General features: G+C 37.5%; 1 protein-coding gene across 7 annotated transcripts in view; it reads left to right on the top strand.

Annotated features, from left to right (window-relative positions):
* Nucleotides 1–19,844, top strand: part of ARID4A (AT-rich interaction domain 4A) — a 51,968-nt gene extending 32,124 nt beyond the window's left edge. For 3 of the 7 annotated variants that reach the window (XM_067295109.1, XM_067295110.1, XM_067295114.1), the window contains 13 exons: nt 2,232–2,304; nt 4,544–4,638; nt 4,794–4,891; nt 6,388–6,616; nt 8,570–8,823; nt 10,917–11,114; nt 12,376–12,460; nt 12,656–12,857; nt 14,036–15,166; nt 15,376–15,480; nt 16,320–16,535; nt 17,466–17,612; nt 18,107–19,844. In XM_067295109.1, the coding sequence (XP_067151210.1) occupies nt 2,232–2,304; nt 4,544–4,638; nt 4,794–4,891; nt 6,388–6,616; nt 8,570–8,823; nt 10,917–11,114; nt 12,376–12,460; nt 12,656–12,857; nt 14,036–15,166; nt 15,376–15,480; nt 16,320–16,535; nt 17,466–17,612; nt 18,107–18,210 (2,937 nt within the window). In that variant the 3' untranslated portion in view covers nt 18,211–19,844. The other 4 variants (XM_067295111.1, XM_067295112.1, XM_067295115.1 and 1 more) reach the window with 4 other exon arrangements.
* The last annotated feature ends 6,241 nt before the right edge of the window (nt 19,845–26,085 follow it).

Raw genomic sequence — 26,085 nt, 5'->3', positions numbered from 1 at the left:
TCAATACAGCAGCTTGAAAGGTAGTTGATACGGTTGCAGTAAAACCCAACTCTAAATCAGAATAGTAGACATGCATGGGAACTCATTGCGTCCAATTACAAACAGATAACCTTGATGAAACGTGACCTCTTCTGATAATCCATGTGTCTTAACATTACAGTAATAATCATACAAAGGGTTAATATTTCTCCTTTTGCCCAGTGGGAAAAGAGTTTGAGATAGCTGATGCACAAATTCATGCCTTGGTGATAGTCATTCAGAGCCGTGTTCGTGTCACCTCTCGGAAGCAGTTAGCATCTATTCTGGCGTTGAGTCTCAGGCATGATTCAGACTCTCCCTGCCAGGGGTGCCAGCTCCCAGCTTGTATACCATCAAAGAGAGAAGTAGGTTCAGTATTCAGGATGTATAACCTGAGTGACTGAATTGCAGTCAGGTTTTCTACCCCAGTTCTGTAAGTACGTAAAAGCTTTTCATCTCTCCTTTTCGCTTTTCTTCAGATGAAAGTACTTGATATCCATGAAATGGTTAACGTTCTGTTTGTAAGAATGTTATTTCCAACCTACATTTCTGCTATTCTGATCAACAGTTCTGGATTGGCATTACCCACATAAAAAGAAATGATTTGAATTCAACTATTCAGAAATATTTCCTTTTTTTTTTTTTTTATTGTTCTTTAGATAGATTTAGCTTGCATAGCTTGATTTGTAGTGCCTTTAGTTGGTAAAAATTACAGTAGATGTTGGAAATGTCTCGACTATGAAGTGGGTTCACAATCTAGATTGCTAGGAAAGAAAAAAGCTGTGGTTTCTATAGCAATAATTCATTTGCTAACCTGGAAGAACACAGTGATTCCGTAGATAGCTGTTTCTCTTTACATGGTCCATATAATATGTAGCATGAGTAATGGCAATTTTGATGCTGTACGATGTTGTGATTATTCATTTAACTTCCTCAAGTTATTTTCCAAGAAAAAATTGGAAGATAAGAAAGAGATACTGTCTCTGCCTGATTGTGGTAATCTTTAGATGGTCCCTGTTGGGCTTTGAAGCGTGTGATTCCTTGAAACGGGCAGGGTTGAGATTCACACTGATGCTCGGCAGATTGCTTTTTTGTTCACAAGGCAGTGGCATATACATTTACATTTCACTTGGCTGTCTCCCTGCCTTGCAGCTTAGAGCATCCAGAATGCAGAGAAAACCAGAACTGAAGTTGTTGTTCTTGCTTCCTTTTGGAACTGCTCATGATTTTTCTGTTATTTTTAATAATGTGATGGTAAGATTTTTGCCACGTACTGTATGTCTTCCCTTCAAGACAGCTGCGGTCTCTCTTGTGCAAACTGCCTTACCAGCAATCCCTGTGATTGCCAGGCTGGCAGGAAGAATGTGGCATGTGTAAAGCCTTGCGGGGAAAGGACTTTTTTTTTTTTTTTTTTGGTCTGTGCTAGAATCTCAGAATTCCATTAAATATATGTAGAAGTGATTTCCCCTCCCTGCCCCCCGCCTTAAATTTACTTTCTTTTCATGGTTTCCACTTGAATAGGACACAAGCTTTATTTCCCGTTGTGGACTGCTTATAAATTTCAGTTAACATCAAGTTCAGCAGTGTTTATCTGTATGAGGATAAAAAAAAATACATGGAAAATGTATATTCAAAGAAATTATGCAAGTGACTCTAAAATATTTCTGAATACGAGCTGAAAACAAGCATCAGAACTTAATCACCAAAGGAATTATGTCCTGAGCATCAAAAATAAGAACGACTAGAGAAAGAACCATTTTGCAGCCTTAGCTGTAGTTGGGGGGCGGGGGTGGGATTAGTCAAAATAAACCCTAGATTTCCTGTGACTGCTTCAGTCCTGTAAATAACAGAATTTTTCTGTATTAGCACTATATATTAAGAATAGTGGTATTTTCACTTTGAGGATCTCGCTTGTGTTTTCTGTCACGGATTCTGATTTTCCCTGACCTGTGTTTTCTTTTTCTCCTCTTGAGATACTCAGCTCGTGAGGGTATAATCCTTACGAGGGCAGCCCTAACTGCTGTATCCAAACTTGCTTGATACCCCGATTCCACTGTTGGGTAGATTTTTGTTTTCTGGATACTTCACCATTATATGGGGTGAAGGGCCAAGTGGGAAGTGGTTTGGGTGTAGATTTTGCTGTTACGCTTTTGTACAAATAACCTGTTACTTTGCATATTTTGTTTTCATTGTGACTCCATTTGTTTTCACAGCCTGAGGAAGAGCTTGATCCTGAAGAGAGGGACAATTTCCTCCAACAGCTTTATAAGTTTATGGAAGACAGAGGTAACACAGAATTTAATTTTTTAACCTGTGGTCTACTTTTTAAATGTTTTTTAGAAGTTGCATTTAAATATAATGGATTTTATTATAGGCATATTCTCACATCAGTGAGCAAGGGTAACAGCTAGTCTGGTGCAAGGAAAAATACTTATACCCATTTTCACATGTGGCAGATCTGCTTCAATTCCTTTGAAGCACAGTGCACAAAGGAAACCCAAATCCTCCCTGAGGTGTTTTGTTTTGTTTTGCTTTTACAAAACCTTTTTTGTGTTAACAATCCCTGTTAAATAAGCTCTTGGTTGGTTTCTTGTGACAGTCGTGGCTGGGAACTGTGCTGTTAATCTCAGGCTGGAACCTGAGGAGGCTATTCATGGATGGCGAAGTTCGACCAGCCGAGTGGGAGATGTGCCATCTTCAAGTCTCCTTGCAGAACTGTCTTAATCACGCACAGATCTAGCATTGATACTCGCCTGAAGAGACAACTCTACTTTGTGCAGCAGTTAGAGCAAGGAAATAACAAATTTGAAATGTTTTTCTTTGCAGAGTTAGGTTGAGACTGTTATAAACTGGAATAGTTGAAGTCCTGGGGTAAGAAATATAGTGGAAGTGCGTGTGCTGCGTGTAGACAGAGAGCAGGATATACCTGCTGACTTGGGAGAACTGCTGTTGCCTAAGCCCTTCACATTTGCAGTTGTGAGGAGACTTGCGCTAAGAGGGAAGGTTATCTATTCCTATTAGCTCGGCTTCCTCCCCTCCCCCCTTCTCTCCCCCAAGGACATTTAAGGCTGGAAATAATTTCTCTTTTAGAGTATGTTTGTTTTACTCATTTTATTCCGGGAAGTGGCTATTTTGATTTGAATTCAGAAAGTGTTAATCCTACAATAATGTAAGTGGACGTAGATTACAAATGCAACTACTGCCTTCCCCTCCTCTCCTCTCCTCCCTTCCCCCTCCCCGAAATTACCTGGATAACATTTCCACAGCATCACAGAGCACAGCAATGGGCATGTACTTCAATTTGAAATAACCAGAGCGGAGAGCAGTAAAATGGAGAATGCATGTAATGTTGGAATGTTTTCCCTTTGAAAATACAAGCTTTTCTTAGGTTTTAAAATAAAAAAAAAAAAAGAGAGTTACCTTCGTTAAGGAGGCTCTGCATCCCTTTCAACCAAGTGTTTTCCAAACCGCAGAGTTCTAAAAGAGTGATTCCAAGCCTGTTCAGTCTTGCCGTTGCTTATCATAGCTGTAGGAACAGGTCCTGTATTACAGCAAGGTGTACTGGGGTTTATCCGATATCATTTTAAGGCCATACTGTGTAGAACCAGTGTTTCCAGAGAATCGCCTGCCTTGGAGGAGTAAAGGAGCTACGTCTGGGGGAAAAAAAAATTTTGCAGGAGTAATCCTTTTTTTTTCCCCCTCTTTTTTTCTGTTTTCTAGTAGTCTGATTCTTCCCCACTTTGTTTTCCTTCTTCCTTACTCTTTTTCTTAAGCATCCTTAGTATAGGAAACATGTAGAGAGATGATGTCAGTGACTTGCAGGGACAGAGGAGAAAGAAGAAAGTATTTGTGCACTAAATTTGAAGACTCGGTCCAGAAACTGTTCTTAAACAAATGTGTTGATTGAGCAATGTACAGTTTGGGTTTTTTTTTTTTTCCCCCTCCTCCCTTATGACAACGTTTCCATTTCCACCAGATTTGTTCTATACAGTCTCAGTTTGAAGGTTTTGATTCATGTAATCATAACAGTATTCCCAAAGTCCTATAAAATTATCTTCATGATTCCAGATGTAATTGCATGAAGATGAAGGGAGATGAGAAACAGTAGGGAAAAAGCTTGATATTCATCCTTGCTGGGAGAAGCAGTGTCTGCATACTTACAGCCACTTGCCCCAAGTCACTTCTGGTTGCTTCTTTTGTAATTAATTGTTGTTCTTTATATCATTACCACTCATCTGATTCGAGTTCTTTCTTTTTTCCACAACTGCCCCAAATATTCATGTCCTTTTGTGGCTTTGTGCTATTCGTGTGACTATTCGTGCCCCCAGAAATACGTGATGTAGTCAAAAAAGGGCAAAGCTTTAATCCTCGGTTGGAAACTATTGACTTGCAACATATCTTAGAACTGTTAAATAGCAATGTTAAACTGTAAAAGGATATTAGTAATCAAATGTGTGCTAAAGGAATGGAAGAACAGTTTGCTTTTCTGTGTGGTAACTTTTTATCTCTGTTTTGTTTTATTTAGGTACTCCTATCAATAAACCACCTGTTCTGGGCTACAAGGACCTTAATCTCTTCAAACTTTTTAGATTGGTATATCAGCAGGGCGGGTGCGACAGTGTAAGTGTCGAATGTTTCCTAAGCAAAACTTGTCTCCTCGTTCTTAAAGGTTGTGACCTGTCTGCATTAAATGTCGTTCTTTAATTTTCTTGGTTAACAAAATCTGAAAATCTCTTTTCTTTTCCCCTGTTCCCCCCCACCCCCCCACCCTCCAGATTGAGAGTGGTGCTGTATGGAAGCAAATTTATATGGACCTTGGCATTCCTATTTTGAACTCGGCTGCTTCCTACAATGTAAAAACTGCTTATAGAAAGTAAGTTCTTCTGTAGTATAATGGTGATAAATTTTTTAATAGCATGAGCAATATTCAAGCAATTTCTACTAGATTAATGGAACAGTAGTTGACATTCTTCAGTTTATGAGCAGTTCTGAGCATTTTCCAGTGCCACAGATTGAAATGCTGGGGGAAGAAAGGAGTGCTCAGGCCTGCGTAAGATCCTGTTGCTGCAATACATTACAGTTCAGCTCATTTTCTTATCATGAGGCTTTCGTTGTCAGCATGTGATGATGCAGTTTCAGAATATAACAATGAAATTTATTAAAAATAATAATAAAAAAAAAGGGTTTGGCAAATTCAGCTTTGCAGTTTATGGCGATTAACAAGAAAGGACTCTGTCCTCAGTTGCATGCTCATTGAAGTCTGGGAACGCTGCATGCAGTGAGCAGAATTTTACCAGTTTCTTTAACTTCCTCTAAAATGTTGATACAGATAGACATGTTTTGGATTGCGTATCTAAATACCATATCTCTGTTGAATCTGTAGAATAATGGCTCCAGGGCATAATGATGTACATTGCTATCATAGATGTGACAGTACTGAGTAGTAATTACTACTGTAATAAAACTGCATAAATCTTCTTATTCTGACCCCTGGTTTTCAGTTGTGTTTTAACTTTTGAAATGGAAACCTTTTACGGATGACATTTTTCAGGCTCATTTTCTAAATAAAGATTATTTTTATTATTTATTCTCCTGAAAGTTTGAACAAGAAACAATTGGGCTTTTTGAGTAAAAGGGAAGAATGAGGTTCTCTGACTCGAAACTAAGGAAATTTGGCTGATTGAATAGGGATGACTAATGACTCAACTCATGTTAATGTTGATGAAGATGAAAATATTCAGACTATCTTCAGTGGGATTTGAACTGGGCACATATTTAAGGTCTGTATTTTACAGAGAAGAGTATGTATCATATAAAAGAGTAATTGGTAAATATGTGCTAGGTTGCTGTTACGGTGGAAATAATTCTTTTGTATGGACACGTGATAGTGTGTTGGAGTTTGCATATCTGTTCTTTGCGGGATAAGCTAGTTGTATTCCTCTCACCTATAACTGGATTAGAGTGTGCACACAGGCACTTACCAGAGAACAAGCTGATGCATGGCAATTTGTTACCATGCGGTAACTTGTTTGTATGCCCATGCTCTGATACTAGGCTGATTTTAGCTGCCGTTGTGCTTTTGAAAAACAGTTTACGTGTTCTTAGGCTTTACTGTCATGAATTCTTAATTGGACGGGGGTAAAATTAAATTTGTGGAAAGCGCTTGTGTGTACATGCAGTGTTTTCTTTCTCACTGCTTGATTTGTGTGCTTAAGTGTTTCATTTCAAAATCTCTCTCTCTTTCTCTTCCCCCCCCCTCAAGTTACTGATCCTCTTGTTTTTCTGTGAGCAGGAAAATAAATTTTATGCACTTCAATAAATGGAAAATAAACAGTGAAACTACAAATGAAACTTTATTTGTGCATATAGGTATCTTTATGGTTTTGAAGAGTACTGCCGTTCTGCAAACATTCAGTTTAGGACTATCCACCACAATGAACCAAAAGTGGTAGAAGTCATACAGAAACACGAGGAACCAATGGAGGAAAGTGTAAAAGAAGAACAAAAAATGCCCCCAACAGAAGTAAAGAAAGAAGCAGAAGAAAATTATTCCAGCAGTGAAAGTGAAAAAGAAGAAATAGAAGTAAGATCCCCAAGGGTAAGTAGTTTGAACTGCTTTCTTATTTAGTACTTAACAAAACCCTTTTGTACCCCGGACAGTTCACATAATGAGTTTTCCTTTGTGGAGTGATTGTACCTTTGAATTAGCGTACTTGTACGAGCGTAGGACAGGGCTCTGTGAACACCGAGCTGGTGTTCGGTCGTTCATTGCGTTCTACCTGTGAATAGAATCAGCTTTGATTATTTCTTCGTATTCTAACCCATCCGTGGGATTTGCTCAGGCCGTGTTTTATGTCAGGCATCCTTCTATTCAGGGAGAGCTTGAGAACTCTTGAGGGCTCTTTCATCAGAGATGGAACTCAGCAGCAGAGTTTGTGTTGTGGGCGAGAATTTCCACGGAGACGGAACCTGGAGCTTTCCTGCGGGAGACAGCAATGATCCAGGGGCTGCTACAGCTTTGAGAATTAAAGGAAGACCCATTTTTGGAGTTGATTTTTCTCACAGTATCCCTTAATAAAAGGAACCCTCTATTTTTACAGTATGTAAGCAAAATGAGAGAGGGAACACGCTTCATTTAAATCTTCCTCTGTCTTTGGATGCTGTCGAGATGATGTTTGTGTTAGTAGTTACATAGGTAAGACCAGTGACCTACCAGCTAGTGGATATTTAGCCTGATGGAGAATACAAGAGTACTTTTAAGGTATTTTTATCTTTGTGTGGAACAAGAATATGACTGGCTGAGTGCTCTGTACTACTCTTGCTAATTCTGTTAATAAATGTGTTCTTTGATAGAGCAAGATCACTGAAGGAAAAAGAAATGCTACTTTTTAAATTGTTCAAATTATAAAGATTCTGTTAAAATCAGTAATTTTACTGAGGTACTTCATCTATACTTAAGTGTAAACCTAACTTTAGATTTGTATTATGTGTTGTATTTCTGTCTAACTAGCATGACTTTTCCAAGGTATGTCAAATTTGATAAACTTCCTGGCATGACATTAACTTTTTTTGTTATTTTATTTTATTTTTTTAACTTGATAATTTTGGGAGAAAGCTATATGCTGGGAGGATGAAGGAATATAATAACTTTCTCTTTTATCATTGGCTCTCTATATTAATTTGTTAATAATATTGTTTGAATATGTATTTTGTTACTTTATTAATCCGGTCATCAGCTATCTGTTTATGAATGTTTACTATTTCCAAGTGTTTATCATTATACTACTGTAAATTTTAATTTGTATAGTGCCTTCATTATTGTCGTCTTTGGATGGCTTCTGAATAATTTTTAATATATTTTATTTATAATAAATGCACTTTTAAAACAAATGCACTTTTAAAACACATTATAAGTAATAATTAAAACACATTATAAGTAATGTGTTTTAAAAGTGATGATTACAAAGCAATGACCCTATCCAAAAGACTTTTAATAATAAAATGGTAAACCTGTAGTAGACCACCAAGAAACAGTCACAGAAAATACCGGAGAGCAGTTGTCCAGCTACTTGAAGTACCTTTTAGAAACCAATGTACTGCAGTTTTTTTCGAAAGCTGACAAGTTTATATTCTTTGAAACCAACAGGTGGGTATCAGGATTGAAGATGGTGGGACTAAGGTGTCTTGTCTCCGTAGCCCTGTACAAGCATTTACTTGATGCTATTGCTCTGGTCAACCACCGAAGCATTTGACTCTGTATCAGGGGCAACAGTCCTTATGGGTCTGACCAAATGTCTTAAAATCCCCTAGAAGCTAATTGGAAACTCGTCATCTTTATTTCAAACCAAGCGCTGTGTTTCTGTTTTGCTTTTTCCTTAATGACAAGACTGTTTAAATTAGTAGCGTATGATTACAGAAAAAATCACGTTTTGGTGTTACCTTCAGCTTTCTTCTGTACAGGAATAGTATGTTTCATTTCAAACTGAGATTTGGAAAGACTATGCAGAGAACAGTGACAGTAGTCATTAAACAGATTTTATTTCTATCCTAGGGCCGGAGAAGACTTGCCCGTGATACAACCCCTGCTAAAAAAGATAGTGAAGAGGACAAAACACAAGACAAATTAAAAGACAATAACAAAGAAAATAAAGATATAGAGGAAACAGCATCTGAGACTGCAGAAAAGAAAGAAAATGAAACTTCACTAGGGAGAAAAAGTACACCAAAGCAAAAAGAGAAAAAAATGAAAAAGCAGGAGGAATCTGACAAAGAGTCTGATGAAGAAGAGGAGAGGCAGAGGGAGAGGTAAACATCAACTTGCATCACTTTTGTATAAGTACAGCTGTGTTGTGGTAGAGCCATACCCCAAACAACGGTATACGCTGAACTGGAGATACGTCCAGTTTCTAAAAGGCGGAAGTCAGGGACGTAATTCACTCAGCCAGACAAGAAGGGGAAAGTTGTATTTCAAGAGTCTATAGTACTTTTTGAAAGGATACTTTCTGGCAGGTGCCGGACAGTATTTTCACTGCAATTTTCTTGAAGGTCCTGCCAGAGTAAAATGCTTAAATAAAGTTTTGGAGTCTGTACAGAAGCTTTGTTTATAAGAGTGGTGTCCTGAACAGCCGTATCACTGGTTCAGCCCCCATTGCAGCTACACCTCTGAGCCCATATGGCTTGCCGTGTTGTCATTTCTCTGTTGCATCGTTCTTTTTTTTTATGTATTCCAGCTGGTTCATGTTGGTGTTTTTTTACATTAGCACGTACAGACAACAAGCAGAACAGGGTACAAGTATGCCAGGTGTTCTATGGATGGTGAGCATCTGTTCTGGGCAGTTAAAATACAAATGGACAAGATAGTCCCTCTTCTCATGTGTTTTGTTTTCGTTTTGTCTTAGCAATTAGTGATAGCTGGCGCACCTACAGTTCCTTTGATTTCATTGTTACTTGAATATATTGTAGGAAGGCTGAAGGGCATGAACTAATAAAAGCAAAAGAGAAGGAAAGAGGGGGTTTGAATGAAGCCTAGATATAGGTTGAAGAGGATACAATGAAGAGATGTGGAGAGCAAAGACAGAATGCCTGAAAACAGTGGATGGGTGAGGAAATAGTGGAGGAAAAGAAACTATCTGCCAAGGGAAAACAGCAGGTTGATTTATATTCCTGGTTGTCACCAGCAAGTTGTCTCCAGGTGACCAAACTATCACCAAGTTGAGTAGACCTCTTCTTAGAGGTCCTGGCTGTGGTCAGGGATAGTGTTTTATATGCTTAAGCTGGCTTTCCTACGTTGTTTTTCTTGTCCTTGTGGCTAGGCACAAGTTGATACTGAAAAAGCCCGATAGGTGTACTGCATATTTTCTTCTAAAGAGCTTTGAGAAGTGGGAAGACACACAGTTATTTTTAAGTGGCACTGTGCAGTCCAAAGGAAAATATTGCAGTATACCATAGCCTGCAGAAGTTAATTCAAATGAAGGTACAGTGTGGGTGTGCAGGAGATTGCTGAGGTGTGTCAGAAAGCTAAGACATCAAAGATAGTTTTCTTTTAAGTGGTGGGTACCTGTCATCTTTCCTTTTTCTTGTAATTGTATGCCACAGCAAGATAGTTCATCTTTCACCATAGGCTAGCAAATTTTTTTTTTTTTAATTAAAAACAAACCCATATTCTTTTTCAATATTTTCTTTCTTCATGAGTTTGTTCAAGTTTTTAACTTTTACTTTATTCCAAATTCACCCCAAAAATGGGAAGAGAGAAATATAAGTAAGTAGATCAGATTGCTGAAAATATGTTTTAATAGGCTGTTTAAATACTAGATATAGCTAATAAGAGCTGTGTGGACAATTTTAGTCTTGGTTGAAAACACTTGTCATAATCAATGTTTGCTTCAGTGGAATGGTGTTTATATTCATGAAAGGATCACTACTGATAGCAATCCAAACTTATATACCATTAGTAAGCTGTAGCCTGTTAAGCAAACTGTAGAATAAGGATTTTTTTTAATAGTGTGTTAGAAGCAAATATATAAATAAAACAAAGTTAGCTCTTCCCGTTTTATTTAGGAGCAGAACAGTGAATTAGCTTACTCTTCTTTTTTTGTGCTATCAAAATATCTATTCCAAAAAAAGCCTTAGGCGTTGAGATAGTTATACATATAATAAATTATGTTAAAATGTGATATATTTTTCTAGATGTTCTTGGCACTTACCTCTGTTCTGTTTTGAATAAGTCATGTTTTTGACTGGAAAAAGCTATGTCCAGCTAGCTTCAGACAGTGCAGCATGCAGCAAATGAGAAACATTTTTGCAGCCTTTTTCCTTTGCGATATTTTGGCTCTGCTAGTTAAATGTTAAAACTTTGCTTATCGCTAATTAGTGGACATTTCAAATATACTTTACTGCAGAGAGGAAATTGAAAACAAAGGAGAATCGGAAGGTGAAGAGGATGAGGAGGATGCAGAGCCCTGCCTGACTGGAACCAAAGTGAAAGTAAAATATGGACGTGGAAAAACTCAGAAAATTTATGAAGCCAGTATTAAAAGCACAGAAATTGATGATGGAGAGGTTTTATATTTAGTTCATTACTATGGTTGGAATGTAAGGTGAGAAGGACAAATTGCCTTTCATTTTCTTTTTTTTGTTAAAAAGATTGGTATTTGCAAAAGTATCTTTGTTTTTAAGAAAAAAAAGAGAAAGAGAAGCAGTGATTTGGCTCCAAACTGAATTAGCAGCATGTTAGCAGGATCTGACTCTATCGCATTTTCCAGTGTTACTAATTTTGTTCATGGTATGATCCTGTTGTATTGAAATCTTCAGAATATACTTATTTATATGTTTTCAAGTTTTCATCCTGCTTAAAGTAAAGTATCCCTGTAACTTGTGTCAACTAATGTTAGCAATATCAGAGTCATATTTAGAAGACTCGCTGATAATAGTGAAGACATCTACAATGAGAAGAGTATCAAGCACTGAAATTCTGACAATAAAAATTATTCTTGTATTGAATGTTAACTGTGATTATAAAGAGCAGTTGTTATGTGAAGAGGCGAGGAGAGAGCTAAACAGCAAAGAACTAGAGAAAGAAAGCCATCACATGCTTCTCTTGGCAGCTGTGCTTTATATTTTAATACTGCTGTGAAATGGCTTTTTTTTTTTTTCCCCTCTTAAGAACACTGTGGTCATATACACAAAAATATCACAAAATTAATCATATTTTTTAAAATACAACTTTCTTGAGTATATAACTTGAGACTTGCCTAATCCATAAGGTTCTAAGTAAACCAAGCAATTTTCTTTATGTGGCAACATAATGTAAGTTTGTGGGCGTTTTGTTTTTGTGTTTTTTTTCTCCCCCTAAATATTTGTGTGATCCTTTTTTACCATAATAACTCAGGAGATTTTTGAGGAGCACTGGTGGCATATTTGTGCTTTTCAGAGTCTAGTTTGTTGCCATCATTTTAAAACTTTCTTTAAAAAATAAATAGGGTATATTTTACTGTTGGGGCATCAGAGGCATGAAGTGGTGAGAACTGACTTCTGTGTATCGCGTGAAACTATTGACAAGCACTGAAGCTGGTTCAGCAAAGCCCTGGAAGTCGGGTGACTAGCAGGAGACGGGAAGCTCGCACCTCAGTTCTCCCCTCCTTTTATTCCCCTACCAATTTTCTTAGGATCTTAGAGGTAAATTTTTTATGGGTTAGAAATGTATGTTTTCCTGATATCTACTACCACATGTTTTGGTAAATATATGCTCTACGTTCCTTCCTTTCTTTAATAAATATTTTCTGTAATTCAGGTTTTTTATACCTCAAATTACAAACAACTTTTTATATGCAGTAATTCCAGTATGTTACTTACCTTTAGGTACGATGAATGGGTGAAAGCTGATCGGATTATCTGGCCTTTGGACAAAGGAGGACCAAAGAGAAAACAGAAGAAAAAAGCAAAAGTAATACTTATATATCAATAAGTTTCTTATGATACCATGTGTACTGACTCTGCCTGTTCCTTTATTTAAAAAAAAAAAAAAAAGTTGTTCAATCCACAGTCTATTTTTTAATAGATGGGCAGAGCAAAAGGAGAGAAAGCTTGATATGATCATCAGTGAAGCATGTTAATGAAATACTCAATTTTTTGCCCTCAGAATAAAGACGACAGTGAAAAGGATGAAAAGAAAGATGAGGAGAAACAAAAGTCAAAGCGTGGGCGACCTCCTCTGAAATCTACTCTTCCATCAAACACATCTTGCAGTTTATCCAAAACACCGACTAGCGAAGGTAAATCGGGAGCCAGAAGTGGACGGAACAACTTGTCGGATTCCTCACCGCTACCAAATGGAACAGAAGGTACATCCGAGGCACCCTTGTTCAGGCATGGAAGTGCATGTAAACAGTGATATAATACTGTGCATTAATGTGACAGCTTCAGTGAATGCAGTGCTGTCAGCAGCTTTGAAGTCCTACTTAACCCACCAGTATACTGGCAATATAGCAGAACAAATTTTTGGTGCAGATTTTACTCTATAAAAATTAATACTTTTGATTTTGATTTTAGCAACACCTCGCAGGCAGACAAGACCTAGCTCAGGAATGTTTGATTCTGATAGAGGATCAAACGGTGAGTGATCTCAGTCCTGTGTATTTTTTTTGTATTTTTTTTTTAGGTTTTTTTAGTACCTTTTTCAAAAGAGATTTATTTTTATTTTTTCTCCTTGTGAATTTTATTGAGGAAGTAGTTGCACTGACACTGCTGAAGAGCACAGTTTTCTCACAGAAGAGCTATGGCATAGAAATGACTCTGCAAGTCATCCCACATTCTTTAGCCAGAACCTGTCAGTCCTTATCCTGAGCTGACCAAGTCTAGTGGTACAATGATAGTCCTTACTATGGCAATTAAGTTCTCAACCTCAATCCCACATCATCCGGTGAAGAAGCTAATTATGTGCAAATGACAGCAATATTTTCAGTGTTTTTGAGCCTCTGTGAACAAGAACTGAAGTGAAATCACCACCTCCTTTTAGTACAGGTCCCTGAATAATCTTATGGTAATGTAATAATGCTTGCTCTGTCTATGGTGCGTGATTTGTTTAAACAGTTTAGCAATGAAATGTCCAGTGTTTTGGTGTGGGTGGGGGTTTTTTGTTGTTTTGTTTTTTTTAACACCAGATGGGGAGACGAGACCTGGTGGTGGATAACAGGTTGTGGAAATCCGTAAAAGTATTTTTGCTTCTCTAAACTGCAATTTGTTTATATTGTCTTATTTGGGAAATAGTAGACACTACCAAAAATTACTTTCTAATGAATGACTACTACTGTAGTTTCGTAGAGTTCTTGAGTAGCAATAAGAACTGTAATGAGTGTTGACTAATGCAAGATTTTTTTGTTTACATTTTAAATTGTTTATTGCAAAATGATGTTAATACCATAGATTATTGGAGAAAAAAGGTTTTTGCGTGGTTGAAAAAATAAATTGTACTTTAACTGTTGATTTAGGGTGCTGTTTCCTTTTTTAAAATCTTTTGCAGAATCTGGCTCATCTGACAGTGAAGCAGATGAGTCATCTGAGAAGATTTTGAATGAAGAATTTTCTCCAGAAACTTCAGAACTGGAAAAAAATGAAAAACTAAATGATGAGAAGCTAGATGAAGAAAACCCAAAGATTCCTCATGCATTGAAAGAAAATGACAGGACTCAAGTACAGCCATTAGAAACGTTGAAACTGGAAGTTGAAGAAAGTGAACAAATTGTTCAGATTTTTGGGAATAAAACAGAACAAATGGAAGAAATCAAAAGAGAGGCTGAAAAGTCACCTAAAGGGAAAGGCAGAAGGAGCAAGACAAAAGATCCCTGTTTAGAGAATACCAAGATTTCACCGGGAAGCCAAGAAGAGGTAGCAAATGAATCTCTCGTAGAATCTGAAAGATTAGACATGTCTTCCATGGACTGTAGAGAGATTTCCAGCACTACTGAAAGTGAAACAGAACTTTGTACGAAAGATAAGAAACTCCTGAAAAGGAAAATTGTGGAACAAGCATCACCCGAGAAGAGAATTCGGCGCGAGAGCGAGATGGAAGTGCCAAATATCGTTTCTGAAGAGAGGTCCAGTGAATGTGCTGGGGCAGAGGAATGTAGAGGGTTGAGTGCTGAAGAGTCGCTCAGAACTGAAAATGAGGAAATGCCATCCTTAGTGGCAGAATCAGTTCAGCACGGTCAAGAGCTGAGGAATGAAAACTTTGAATGTCCATCTGAAGAAAATGAGAATGTTCCCTTAAAAGATGAGGATGACGCAATGCCTCAGATTGGTCCTGAAACTTTACTCTGCCATGAAGTAGACTTGGATGACTTGGATGAAAAGGAGAAGAGCAGTAGTGAAGATACAATATCAGAAAAGCCAGACCCTAATACTTCGAATTCAAATCAGTCTGCCTTACCCCCTGCTGTCCAGTCGAGCTTTTCAGTGGCCTCACCTCTTGCCCTTAGTCAGGATGAATCGCGCAGTATCAAAAGTGAGAGTGACATGACTATCGAAGTCGACAGTGTGGCAGAAGAATCTCAAGAAGGTCTCTGTGAAAGTGAGTCTGCTAATGGATTTGAAGCCAGTACTACGTCAAGCAGTTGTAGTATAGCAGTGCAGGAAAGAGAGATGGGAGAAAAGGGTGAGCATTTCCTGGGAAAACTCATTCTCAACTGTAATGATTTCTGATGTGATTTTGTCTGGTACGGGCTTTTTTTTTTTTTTTTTTTTTGGCTAAAACTTATTGGTTTGTTTTGTCATCTAGTTTTAAATCTGTTTGCTGCTTATAAAAAGAACTTGATAGTAGCAGAAATATTTGAGTCTTTTTTTTTTTTTTTCCTCCACCTTTAGGTCAAAAAAGACCCAGTGATAGCAATAGTGGAACACTGGCAAAAAAACAAAAGCGTACTCCAAAGCGAACAAGTGCTGCAGCCAAAAATGAAAAGAATGGAACAGGTACGTTCCCAGAAAATTATCTGTGCTGTCATACAAATGTGTATAGGTGACCGCTGTTCTCATTGATACTCAACAATGTTTTTGTTGATTTGATCAAAATTTGAAGCTGAGTTGAGTAAGTCATTATATTCAGTGCCTTTAACAGTATTGTTGAAATCTGAAAACATAAAACTAATATATTGTCTGCCATACAATGTTAAAACATATTTAAGAGATCATGTAAAAACTTCCTGCAGTTATTGTGGGAATCCAAAATATTTATATAAAATCATGGCTTAAAATTTTCTGTTAGTTGTTAAAGCTTTTATGCTTTTAGTCATATTTCAGAACTGTTTTTTAGGTGTTTAAAGCAATTTAGTAAATACTGATGTAAGTAAAAGATCCTTTTTGAATGTTCTGTATCTGTTGCCTCTTTTTTGAAATGATCATGTGCTATCTGCCTATATTTATGCAGTTTTATTTTTAGAAAAGTGACTCTAGTGTCTTTTTTTAAACTAAAAAATCTGACTTAAGGCAGTTTATCAGTGCACTGATGCTCTTATTTTGGAATAAGCTTTGGTATTGCTTATGTAGAAAATTTTGACTTTAGCCCCTTAACTAAAGACCTAGTCAGCTTTTGACTGCTCTTATATTTTAATGTACAGCACGCTTGAGAGTTCAGTGCATGTTGTATCCAGTAAAGTTATGTATTAGATCTGATCCAGTTTATTTTCTGTGTGTATTTCAGGATCTGAGTAAGCAAGAGCAGTTTTTTACTTAAGTAACTTTTCTGAGTATAACTAAAACTTTAGAAATTTCAAGGTTTTGTTTTGAAGTCTAAATGATTTCTCTCACTACAGGGCAAAGTAGTGACAGTGAAGACCTTCCTGTCCTGGACAGTGCAAGTAAATGTACTCCTGTAAAACACATAAACGCAACCAAAACACAGAAGATTTCTCGATCACCTGCAAGAGTGATTTCACCTCACATCAAAGATGGAGAAAAGGATAAACACAGGGAGAAACACCACCACCAGAATGCTTCCCCTAGAGTGTACAAATGGAGTTTTCAGCTCAGTAAGAATTCTTTAAAATCATCTTAAACTTTGAAGCATAAAAATCAAACTTTATTGATTCAAGGTCTAGGACCTTTACTGTTTTAGAACAGGTTCATCAAAGCCTCTGAAGTGAATGGTTAATCCTATTGTAAAGCTTTCCAGCTCACACATTTAAAAAAAAAAGTCATGATTGAAATTGCCTGAGGTTTTTCTCCTTTCCTTCATTCAGTTGACCCCAGGGATTTCTGATCATCTTCAGCAGAGTTTGGGATATGAAGCTCCCGTACGCCTCTAAAAACAAGCAAACAAAAAGTAGCTTGAAATCCCAGCTTTCAGTGGCGTGGTCAAGGCATTAAATTGCCATTCTGGAGTCAGTGAGCAACACTAGCTGCTACCACTGAGATGGTGATTGAAAAGGTGGTGGTGATTGGAAGGGCAGGATGATAAGCAATTATTTGGTGTTTTTTGTCTTTTGCTTTTGCTTTTCTCCTTTATCGTTGGAAATACAGTCTAGAACTAATATTAAGACAATATTAAGAATATAAAGACAATTTTTTGAACCTGTCTGTAGAAATCTTACCTCCCCCTGTGGTGCCTATTGTTAATCATCTTTCATTAGGGGTGGGTTTTGATCTTAGGAAGAATAGTAGAATATACACAGAATAGCTTCCTCACAGTCAGCATGATGCTTATTAATGTTTTCTGTCAGATTCTTATTAATGGTTTTTGCACTTTGAATTAGAGGGAATTTAATAAGAAAGTTTATGTTCTAAAGGAAAAATGTGTGAATCTTGGTATTCTATATTAGATATACGCCTTCTTGGCATGGTGTTATGGAAATGTGTTATCTTTCATACTGCATCATGTATCCTCTGAGAATTGCACTCGTTTGTTTAAAATCACCTTGCTAAAGCAGTGTCTATGTCTTTTTTTTCTTCACACTTTTAAGATGAACTAGACAATATGAGCAGCACTGAAAGGATCTCCTTCTTACAAGAAAAGCTACAGGAAATCCGAAAATACTATATGTCCCTGAAGTCAGAAGTAGCAACCATAGACAGGAGAAGAAAACGATTAAAAAAGAAAGATAGAGAAGGTAACTTTCAGATTTGCTTTATGCTTCCCATGAGATGTCTGTTTTCAGAAAATTCAGAACTCAAAGCAACTAGAATTCAATTGACAATATTTTTGAAAAAATATATATATAGTTTATCCTGTTTGTATGTATACGTATTTGGAGAGAGCATTTGTGGCTTTTCGAAACTTGAAGCTAGCAAAAAGAATCACTGACTATTTTATAATTGTGCACTAAAAATCTGGACTTCCTAGTGCCAGCTAGATCTGAGTTTTCAATCAGTGTACAGGATCATCCGATTTATCTTTTCATTTGGTCTGTAATGCAGAAATGGTAAGATTAATCATCCAGTTTATGTGAATATAATGATGAAAGCAATTGACAAAAAAAATCCAGATCAGTTTTTATAACATGCAAAGTCTTTGAGGTCTTTTTAAAATCTGATAACCAAGGAATCCTTCATTCTGACATGCGCTTTGATAGTCTGATGCTGATGTGCTGTTCTATATATTCAGTGTCACATACAGGAGCATCCATGTCATCTGCTTCATCAGACACTGGAATGAGTCCGTCATCATCTTCTCCTCCACAAAACGTGCTTGCTGTAGAATGCAGGTGATACACATTTCTCTGCCTTGCCAGCAGCTTGCTGCCATGGACATAAATCCTGAAATTCAACCACAGAAAGCACTCAACTGGTTTGACATTGCCAAGTATATTCTGTACACACTTCCACTGCTGGACTGTATCTGTTCTCCCCTTCTACCCTCTTTTTTTGTTTGTTTGTTTGTTTAATTTACTGTTCAGAGAAATTAAGCTCATTGCTAACTGAAGGTTTGTAGGCACAATGTGACATGCTTGTCATTGTGTTTGTTTTTGTTTTGTTTTTTTTGTTAATACAGAGAAAGGGCACTTATCAAATTTGAAAAGTTATGTCCAATGAAGCATTCAGGTGTTCTAGGGAGATCATAGAAAAGCAAGTGCACCAAGCAGACATCAGAATATTATCAAAAAGAATTGAGTAACTGCTGCACTTTCACCGAGCTGTGTGTTAACTCTTGGTGAGTAGTTCCTCTTTGTGGAAGCACTTGCTATACAGAACTGCCAAAGTATGTGTTCAGCAATGTGCCCAGTTTTAAAGGTGTAAATGGGACAAAATAAATTGTGAAAGGAAGTGTAGTTGACTGAAAACTACAGTTGTAATAAGTCTTCCACTTTTTATAGGATTTTTGAGCACACAATTATGCAAATATTTTAATGTTTATTAATGTTTACAGTGGAATTGTGAATAGGTTTTCAGTGGACTATCTTATCCCTTGACAAAAATATTTTGTCTTTTTTCTATGTAATTTCAGAGTTTTTATTTTGTTACAAAAAGACAAAAAATGAAATATATAACAACGATGAAGTTATTTAACAAGATTTCTAAAGCTGAAATTTTTGTGTAAAATAAGGTATCTTGCAACTTGTTAAATATATTTATTCAGACATTGGATGTTGTATTTTTATGTATTTTTTAAAATATTAATAAAATTGGAGAAAAAAAGAAACATCTAGGTTAGTTCAGTCTTTCGATAAAACATACCTATCAGTTATGGCTCTTACAGGAGGTTTTATCCAGTAGCCATGCCTATACTTAACGTGGGTCTGTCTGTATATCCTCCACACCATAGATCTGTAACCGGGCATCTGGATTAAACTACGACTTTATTTGGAAACTTTGGCAGTCCTAGTACTTACATTGTTTTGAGGAACAAAATTTATTGGGTTGCCCTTAAGATACTTTGTCACAAGTTTTTATGTTTGCTATACTGCCGAATGAATTTATATCTCCCAAAGTTGAGATGCAACAATAAAGTAAAGCAACTGTGTATGCTTTGTCTGTGGATTGTCCCACGGACGGATACATTTTGTAAATAACTCTTCCAAAACCGTGTATTTAAAACAGTTTGCATATACATTATGTATAAAGGTGACTTTTTTATCAATTTTTTTATTCATGTTTGTACATTGAAAGGGGTTCTTAACCCCTTTTTCTGTGTTTAATATGCTGTAGAGTAATAACATAGATGCTCTAGACTGTATATCAGGATATTCTGGTTCACACGGCAGAAAGTCATAACGAAACACTAGTGATGGAGTAGCATTACTAAAATTGATGTTTCTTGAAACTTCATTTTACAACATTTGTCAACTTGTGATTCCAATTCCTTCCATTTTCGCAGAAAATTAAAGAAAAAGTACTCTTGTAAATGCACTTTTTCTGTCTTTTCTTAAGCAAAGCAGAACTATTTCAATGTAAGATAAATATGGAGCTCACTAGGCAGCATTAATAAAGGCCATGTTTTAAACATAGGCTTTATATTCTATTTTTATTTAAATGATTGCTCTTGTAAATGTCCGGACTTACTTACCTAAATAGGAAAATTAATCTTCATAAATTGTTGTAAAGACTTTTTTTCAGAGCTAACTTTTACTGTTAATCTTATAATAGCTATGAATAAAAAGCAATACTCATTTTAAAGGAACTGACATGGGTCACATTTTCTCAGATTATCTTCCATGTTTAATATTTGCAGAAGTACATTTCAATGAAATGATAGGATTCATTTATATCTTATGCAGATATCAAACCTCTGTCTACAAAGGCTGTGAAATCTTAAAATAAGCAGGCATATGCACACATACTCAACATGTCTAGGTGATGGATGAGCTCTTAACAGTCTGTACTTCAGCACAGATTTTAGAAGTCTGTACACTGACTGCATCTCCTTATCTTTTAGGAATCTTTAAAATATTGCAAGGAAATTGAAGGTATGGTTCCATCAGACATGGAAATACAATCTAACAGATGGTTGCTCCTTGAAGTAGGGAAGCCTCGCTTCCTTCTTCCCTGTTTCCAGCTGCTTACCTTGTGCTAGTACTCCTCAAACACCTCCTGCCTCCCCCCCCCAAAAAAAAAAAAAAAACACCTAACATGACTCTCCTTGCAGAAAACTAAACTCCCCCCAAAAAGGTGGATGACTTTCTGCCGAGCCACTGGCAAAGCCTCTAGCACGTTACTGATTTCCTAGTTTTATCTTTCTGGCAAGAAGGATATCAGTTGGCCAGATTATTCAGTAGATGTTTAAACAGTTTTTTTAAATGTCATGAGATACTATAGGGACGGGAAAAGTAAGTATGTAATACAGGATTATCCTGTACTAAAAGGGAAATCAACAAAAAACCCTAATAGGTCTTTTATTTCTAACTTCTGTTATAATCCTTTCACTTCTGCTTTGTTGACATAAAATAAATTACAAAGTGTCTTCCAATGCTTTGAATGTTTATGCTGTTGAGGACAGAGTAATTATGATTACACTGAAAAAAAATTAATAAGAGGTTAGATACAGTGTTTGCAGGAGCAATTAAAAGTAAAGCACCCTCTTGGCAGTCTTCCCTCTTCTCCTACCTTCTAATCTCCTACAGTTTTCTCAAAATTATATACTTTACCTGAAGGTAAGCTAGGAGGGGATAAAAATGCAAAGAATTACGGGATCAAATTCTGCCGTTTAGATTTGTTAAAAAGAACAGTGCTGTAAGAGAATTCAGACCTTCCCCCCACCTTCTGCAGTTTATACAAAGAGCTATCAGATCTCTGGCAGATACATTGCTTTAGATTGTGTTAGTGTATATCTGAAATTTGGAAAATATATTTAACAACAGTCAGAACACTTGGCATCTTGCAAGTGGTTGGTTACTTTTGTCCTTTGATACTACTCAGTATTACCTTATATTAGCAAAGTACAAAGCCAATACAACCCCAATTTAAAAATTTTGTATGCAGGGACATAAGGTAAGAAAACATTCATTTCTTTACTTGTTTTAGTTTTTACTTTCCTTCCATAAAAGTGTATACCTGTATACTAATGAGTTTTTATTTCAACTTGAATGTATAAACTCCCAGTTAAATTTCTCCTTGTTTCTGTTTCCTCCATCAGATTGCTTGTGTCTGAGAAACTTTCTCTTGCCTAATCAGTCTGAATAGATCGCGCAGGAGAAGCAAGATGTTGGAACAACAATAATAATAAATCATTATTTCAACAGAAGTTAAATAGATTTACAGTAACAGTAGTAAAAGAAAATTGTAACAAGGGTAAATAAAAGTGTTTATCTTCATGAAGCATAATATATTTGACTTTCGCAGGCAGAAGCAGAGACCTTTAATTTGAAGAACAGCAGCAGAGGAGAAAAAGTGATGAAATAATTTCTTCAGTGTTCATGGTATTTTGCACACGTTCGACTTAGATTCTCTCTCTCCCTTTTTTTTTTTTTTTCAGATGTAGTGATAATGTAATCTAGGCAACAACTTTTTAAAGGGGGTACATACTCTTGTTTTACATGTAGGGAGCCGCATAGTAATGGCTACCAGAATTACACAGGATTGCTTGGGTGGAGAGCTGGAAAGAGAATCAGAATCTTAGGATTCTTGGTTCATGCATCTCAATCAGACTATCAAGCCTTCCACTCTTAGGCTTCTGTCTCCAAATATGTTTGTGAAGGTGAAATTTCACACACACAAAAAATGGTTGTTAAAGTCTTCTAATAAAATGCTCTTCTTCTCCCTGGTAAAAATACTCCTGCGTTTCTGAGGAGGCAAAATGGCTTTTCTGGACAACATTTATTGGAATCCTTTTACAGTAGTATGTCTCCAAAATGCTGTTTTTAAGCAAATGCTCTTTTTGAGAAAACTTACGTGAGAGTTTGGTTTGATAGCTTGACACAAATCTGACTGACCAACCAGAAGACAGATTTACAAGCTGAAACGAAAGACGAGTGTTAACAGTGTGTTGAGCTGTTTGCTTCACTAAGGCTCCTGTATTTTGCAGATTTTGTGCACTGAGATCTTGATTATTTTTAGTTCTCCATACTCAGGATTTTATTATTTGCTACAATATGCAGGATAAGGATTACCTCTGGAGATGTGCAGAACATAACACCAAAGCAATGGAACCGACGGGGATGCTGCCAGCCGCTGACTCACCAAAACTCCAGGGCTTAGAAAACAGACTGTAACTAGCTCATGCTCTCCTCTGTTTAGCAAGCTATTGCTCTCAAATTTTGAGAAAATCTCTTTCTATCATATCTTCCTTCAGACAGAATGAATTTTGACAAACACTCTCTTTTAAATGCTCTGCTGGTGGAGTTTAAAATTATTCACCTTTATTAATTGTCACTAAATAGCTGACATCTATTGGTATATATTTATTTCCTTTGGATATCTATGAGTTCCTAAAATTCCACAAGCGTTTATTAGACTCATCCACTGCTTTGGAAGAATATGTACATTTAATTTTTATCGTTGCAATATTATTGGTCTGAATATGTATTTGTTTTAATGTGGTTTGGTGGTGGATTTTATGATTAGTCATGGGTCATGGGCAAAGTTTTGCATCTGAAAATCCTGAAGTTGCATCTTCCCATTTTCAGAGAAATTATTTCTGTTTTGGAGGGGGGCTGTTCTGATAATTGGTTCTGCTTTATCTCTGCAACTGCCTGCTATTTATATTATTTAGTACCCTTATACTGTTGCTTGTCCTATCCTAATAGTTTCCAAAGGCGAAAAAAGTGTCTTTCCTGGGTTTTATTGCATTTGGCTTTAATTCACCAGTACAGCTCACTCATTGTGATTTAAAAAAAAATGAAGTATTGTGACTGCTATTTTCTTTCTCAATATTCCATTATCTACCAACAAAGAAAATCAACACTATAGCTCTATTACAGCCGTGAAAAACTGCAGGATGTTTCTCGGTAGTGTGTTTGCTTATCTCATTCTGAGTGAGCCTCGTGCTTGACAGAAAGAACTACTTGCTATTGGCTGTGTCTTTCTATTTCCTTGCTCTTCAAAGTAACCTAACAATATCATTTCTATTCTAGCTCTATCAGTTTCTTAAGCTGTTTCTAAACTACTGTATTTCTAATCCCTCATCTGGGTACAGCTTGACCTGATTTGCCATGATCCTGCCAGCTATGCCAGTTACGTAACAAGGGGTAAGATGTGGAATTTTTATGAAATACTTTTGTTAGATCACACAAGCGGGTTTGTTTGTTTGTTTGTTTTAATGAGCCACTAGATCTTTTTACGTGTGTGCACAGCTTAAAACCATATCCTGAGAATTACTTTCCTTAGGGATTGGTAAGGTTTACAACTATTTGGAAAAAAATAACCCAAACTCTTGACGCCTTCTGTTTACACACTGCTCACCTCCCATGCTGCAGGTGACCACCTTGCCCATACTGTTCATAGGATTACTGAAGGATTATGTGCCAGGCATGTGTCATTTAATTAGCTTCTGCGTGTAGTATTGCTTTTTATGGTCCAGTTGCAGAGAGTCTTTCATGATTGCCTGGTTTCGTCTAGTCTCTTATTATTGTTTTCTCTATTGTTCATTCCTTTTCCTTTTTCATTGCACTGTAAATTTAATGACTCAAGCTTTTCTGCCTTTTCAGCTCTTGCCCTCCTGAGTTACCATTTACCTTTGGGGTAACACTGTGTGCTTCCCGCAGCTGCAGGTAAGTGGCACTTCTCCCACGGAAGTGGGATGGGAGAGGAGGTGCATTGTCCGTGGTAAACACTGTCTCTTCCAGCTCCTCTGGTCTCTGGCCATGCCAGGGTCACCTTTGTTCCCTGTCACAAGTTGCAGCATCTCAGCTCCCTCTTTGAGATGTTCTCCCTGTGTGTGTTTGTATCTTGAAGGCAGTAAAATGCTGTAATAAACCTGTGTTTTGATGGTTTTTTTTCTTTCTTTCCACGTGTATTAACTGCAGGAATCTTGCCCCTGCTTTACTGGGAGCTAAGAAAGAAAACGCTTGGCTGTAGGAGTGCAGAGTTTCTCTCAGCTTGGAGCAGCATCTTGTTTTGGCACCTCCAGCTTTGGCTAAGGGAAGGGGCCAGACGTGGGCCCTTGGGTCTCTTCTCCGGGTCTCGCTGGGCCACCGAGCATGAGCAGTGGCAGGAGGGGACTGCTTACGGCTAGGTTACCGAGTGAGCCTCTCCTCCCCACCCCTGGCCTGGCCCGGCCTTTTCCGCACGGCTCAGCCCCTGCCTGGGCCTCGGTGCCTGGCCTTGCCCCTGCTTTGGGTGGTGCTTCGGAGGGAGGCAGAGAGCACCTCCAAATGAGAGTCTGCTCTGTAGCCCAGTGGCATCAAACCCGTTTTAAGCAGGCTGCACGGTTGTTGCCCTCTCTCTCTTCCTCCTGCCCCAGTCTGTGCTGGGTCACTTTTCCCACAGCTTTCTCAGTACTCCCTCCCCAGGACAGGGCATGCTCCACTGTGGAGTCCCACCGCATTGTGGAGCCCACTCCCTTTCCACCCGCTCTTCCTTCCATCAGAGTTGGTTCCATTACTGAGCCTAACCTGATTTGCCTAGTCAAGGTGATAAACTCACCCCCCCACTGAGCCTTTTCTTTAGTAGTTGCCTTTCACTTAGGAACCAGAGACTAAGCTTGTGGCCTCATTTTTATTCTCTTTGACTGTGTATTTCTTTATAGCATGAAAAGTTGTAGCTACTTGAGAGGTAGGGCACACTCCAGATTAAGCTATGTCACAGGGGTCAGGATATTCTCACTGGGAGAGAGAAACATGTGGATTAGGTTCCCTCCAGCACAAACAGGACTTTGACCTTGGCTCTCCCACAGCCCAATGCACTAATCACTGGGACAGCAGAATAACCTTCTGCATCTATAGCCTGGATGTAGCAGGTGAGCCACAAGCATGCACAGCAGACAAGTTCGGTGGCAGAATCCTACTGCATTTAGGCACAAGCTAGACACTGGCTGCTATTAGAAGTTAGGCACATGATTAGCGATACAAAGCTAAGCACAAACTGATGGACCTTCAGCAGAAACATACAGCTGTTGTTACCTGTGGAAGCGTGTTGCAATTGAATGGGCATTTTTGTGAATACCAAAAGGGTCAGCTGCTGGCTGTAGGCATTAAATCCCCATATAAGCTAGCCTTTTTCTGGGTGGTACCTTTGAACATCTTCTGTAAGAGACACTTGCGAGGTAAGATAGATACTGAAAGTAATTTAAATGAAGCATTAGTTAAAATTAATTATATGTCAAGTTAATGCTTGAAAGTCATGCTTTTAAGTCTAATACATTGTTGAGTCTAAAGCTAAGGCTTCAATTTAGCAAATCTATAAGCATTCCAGGAGCTCGTCTTCAGGTTCATGAAGTTTTGACTAGGCAAAACTGACGGAAAAGTAGGTATGGTAAAGTAATTGTACTCTTAAATGATAAGTACTTCTTTTCTTTTTCACATCCAAAAGCTGGTGATTGTAAGAAAAAGTTGTAACCTTGCCTGCTTTTGGAGATATTCCCAGCCTTCACAGTGGACAACCATTCAGGCACTATCAAAATAATCATTTTGTCTTTCCAATTAATATTTTTGAGAATGTAGTGCTGGGAGAAATCTTACTATGATGAAAGAACAGCTGCAACCCTTTGCCAGT

The sequence above is a fragment of the Apteryx mantelli genome, chromosome 4, assembly GCF_036417845.1.
Source record: "Apteryx mantelli isolate bAptMan1 chromosome 4, bAptMan1.hap1, whole genome shotgun sequence".
NCBI classification, from domain to species: domain Eukaryota; kingdom Metazoa; phylum Chordata; class Aves; order Apterygiformes; family Apterygidae; genus Apteryx; species Apteryx mantelli.
This window is presented reverse-complemented; position numbering and strand designations above follow the sequence as displayed.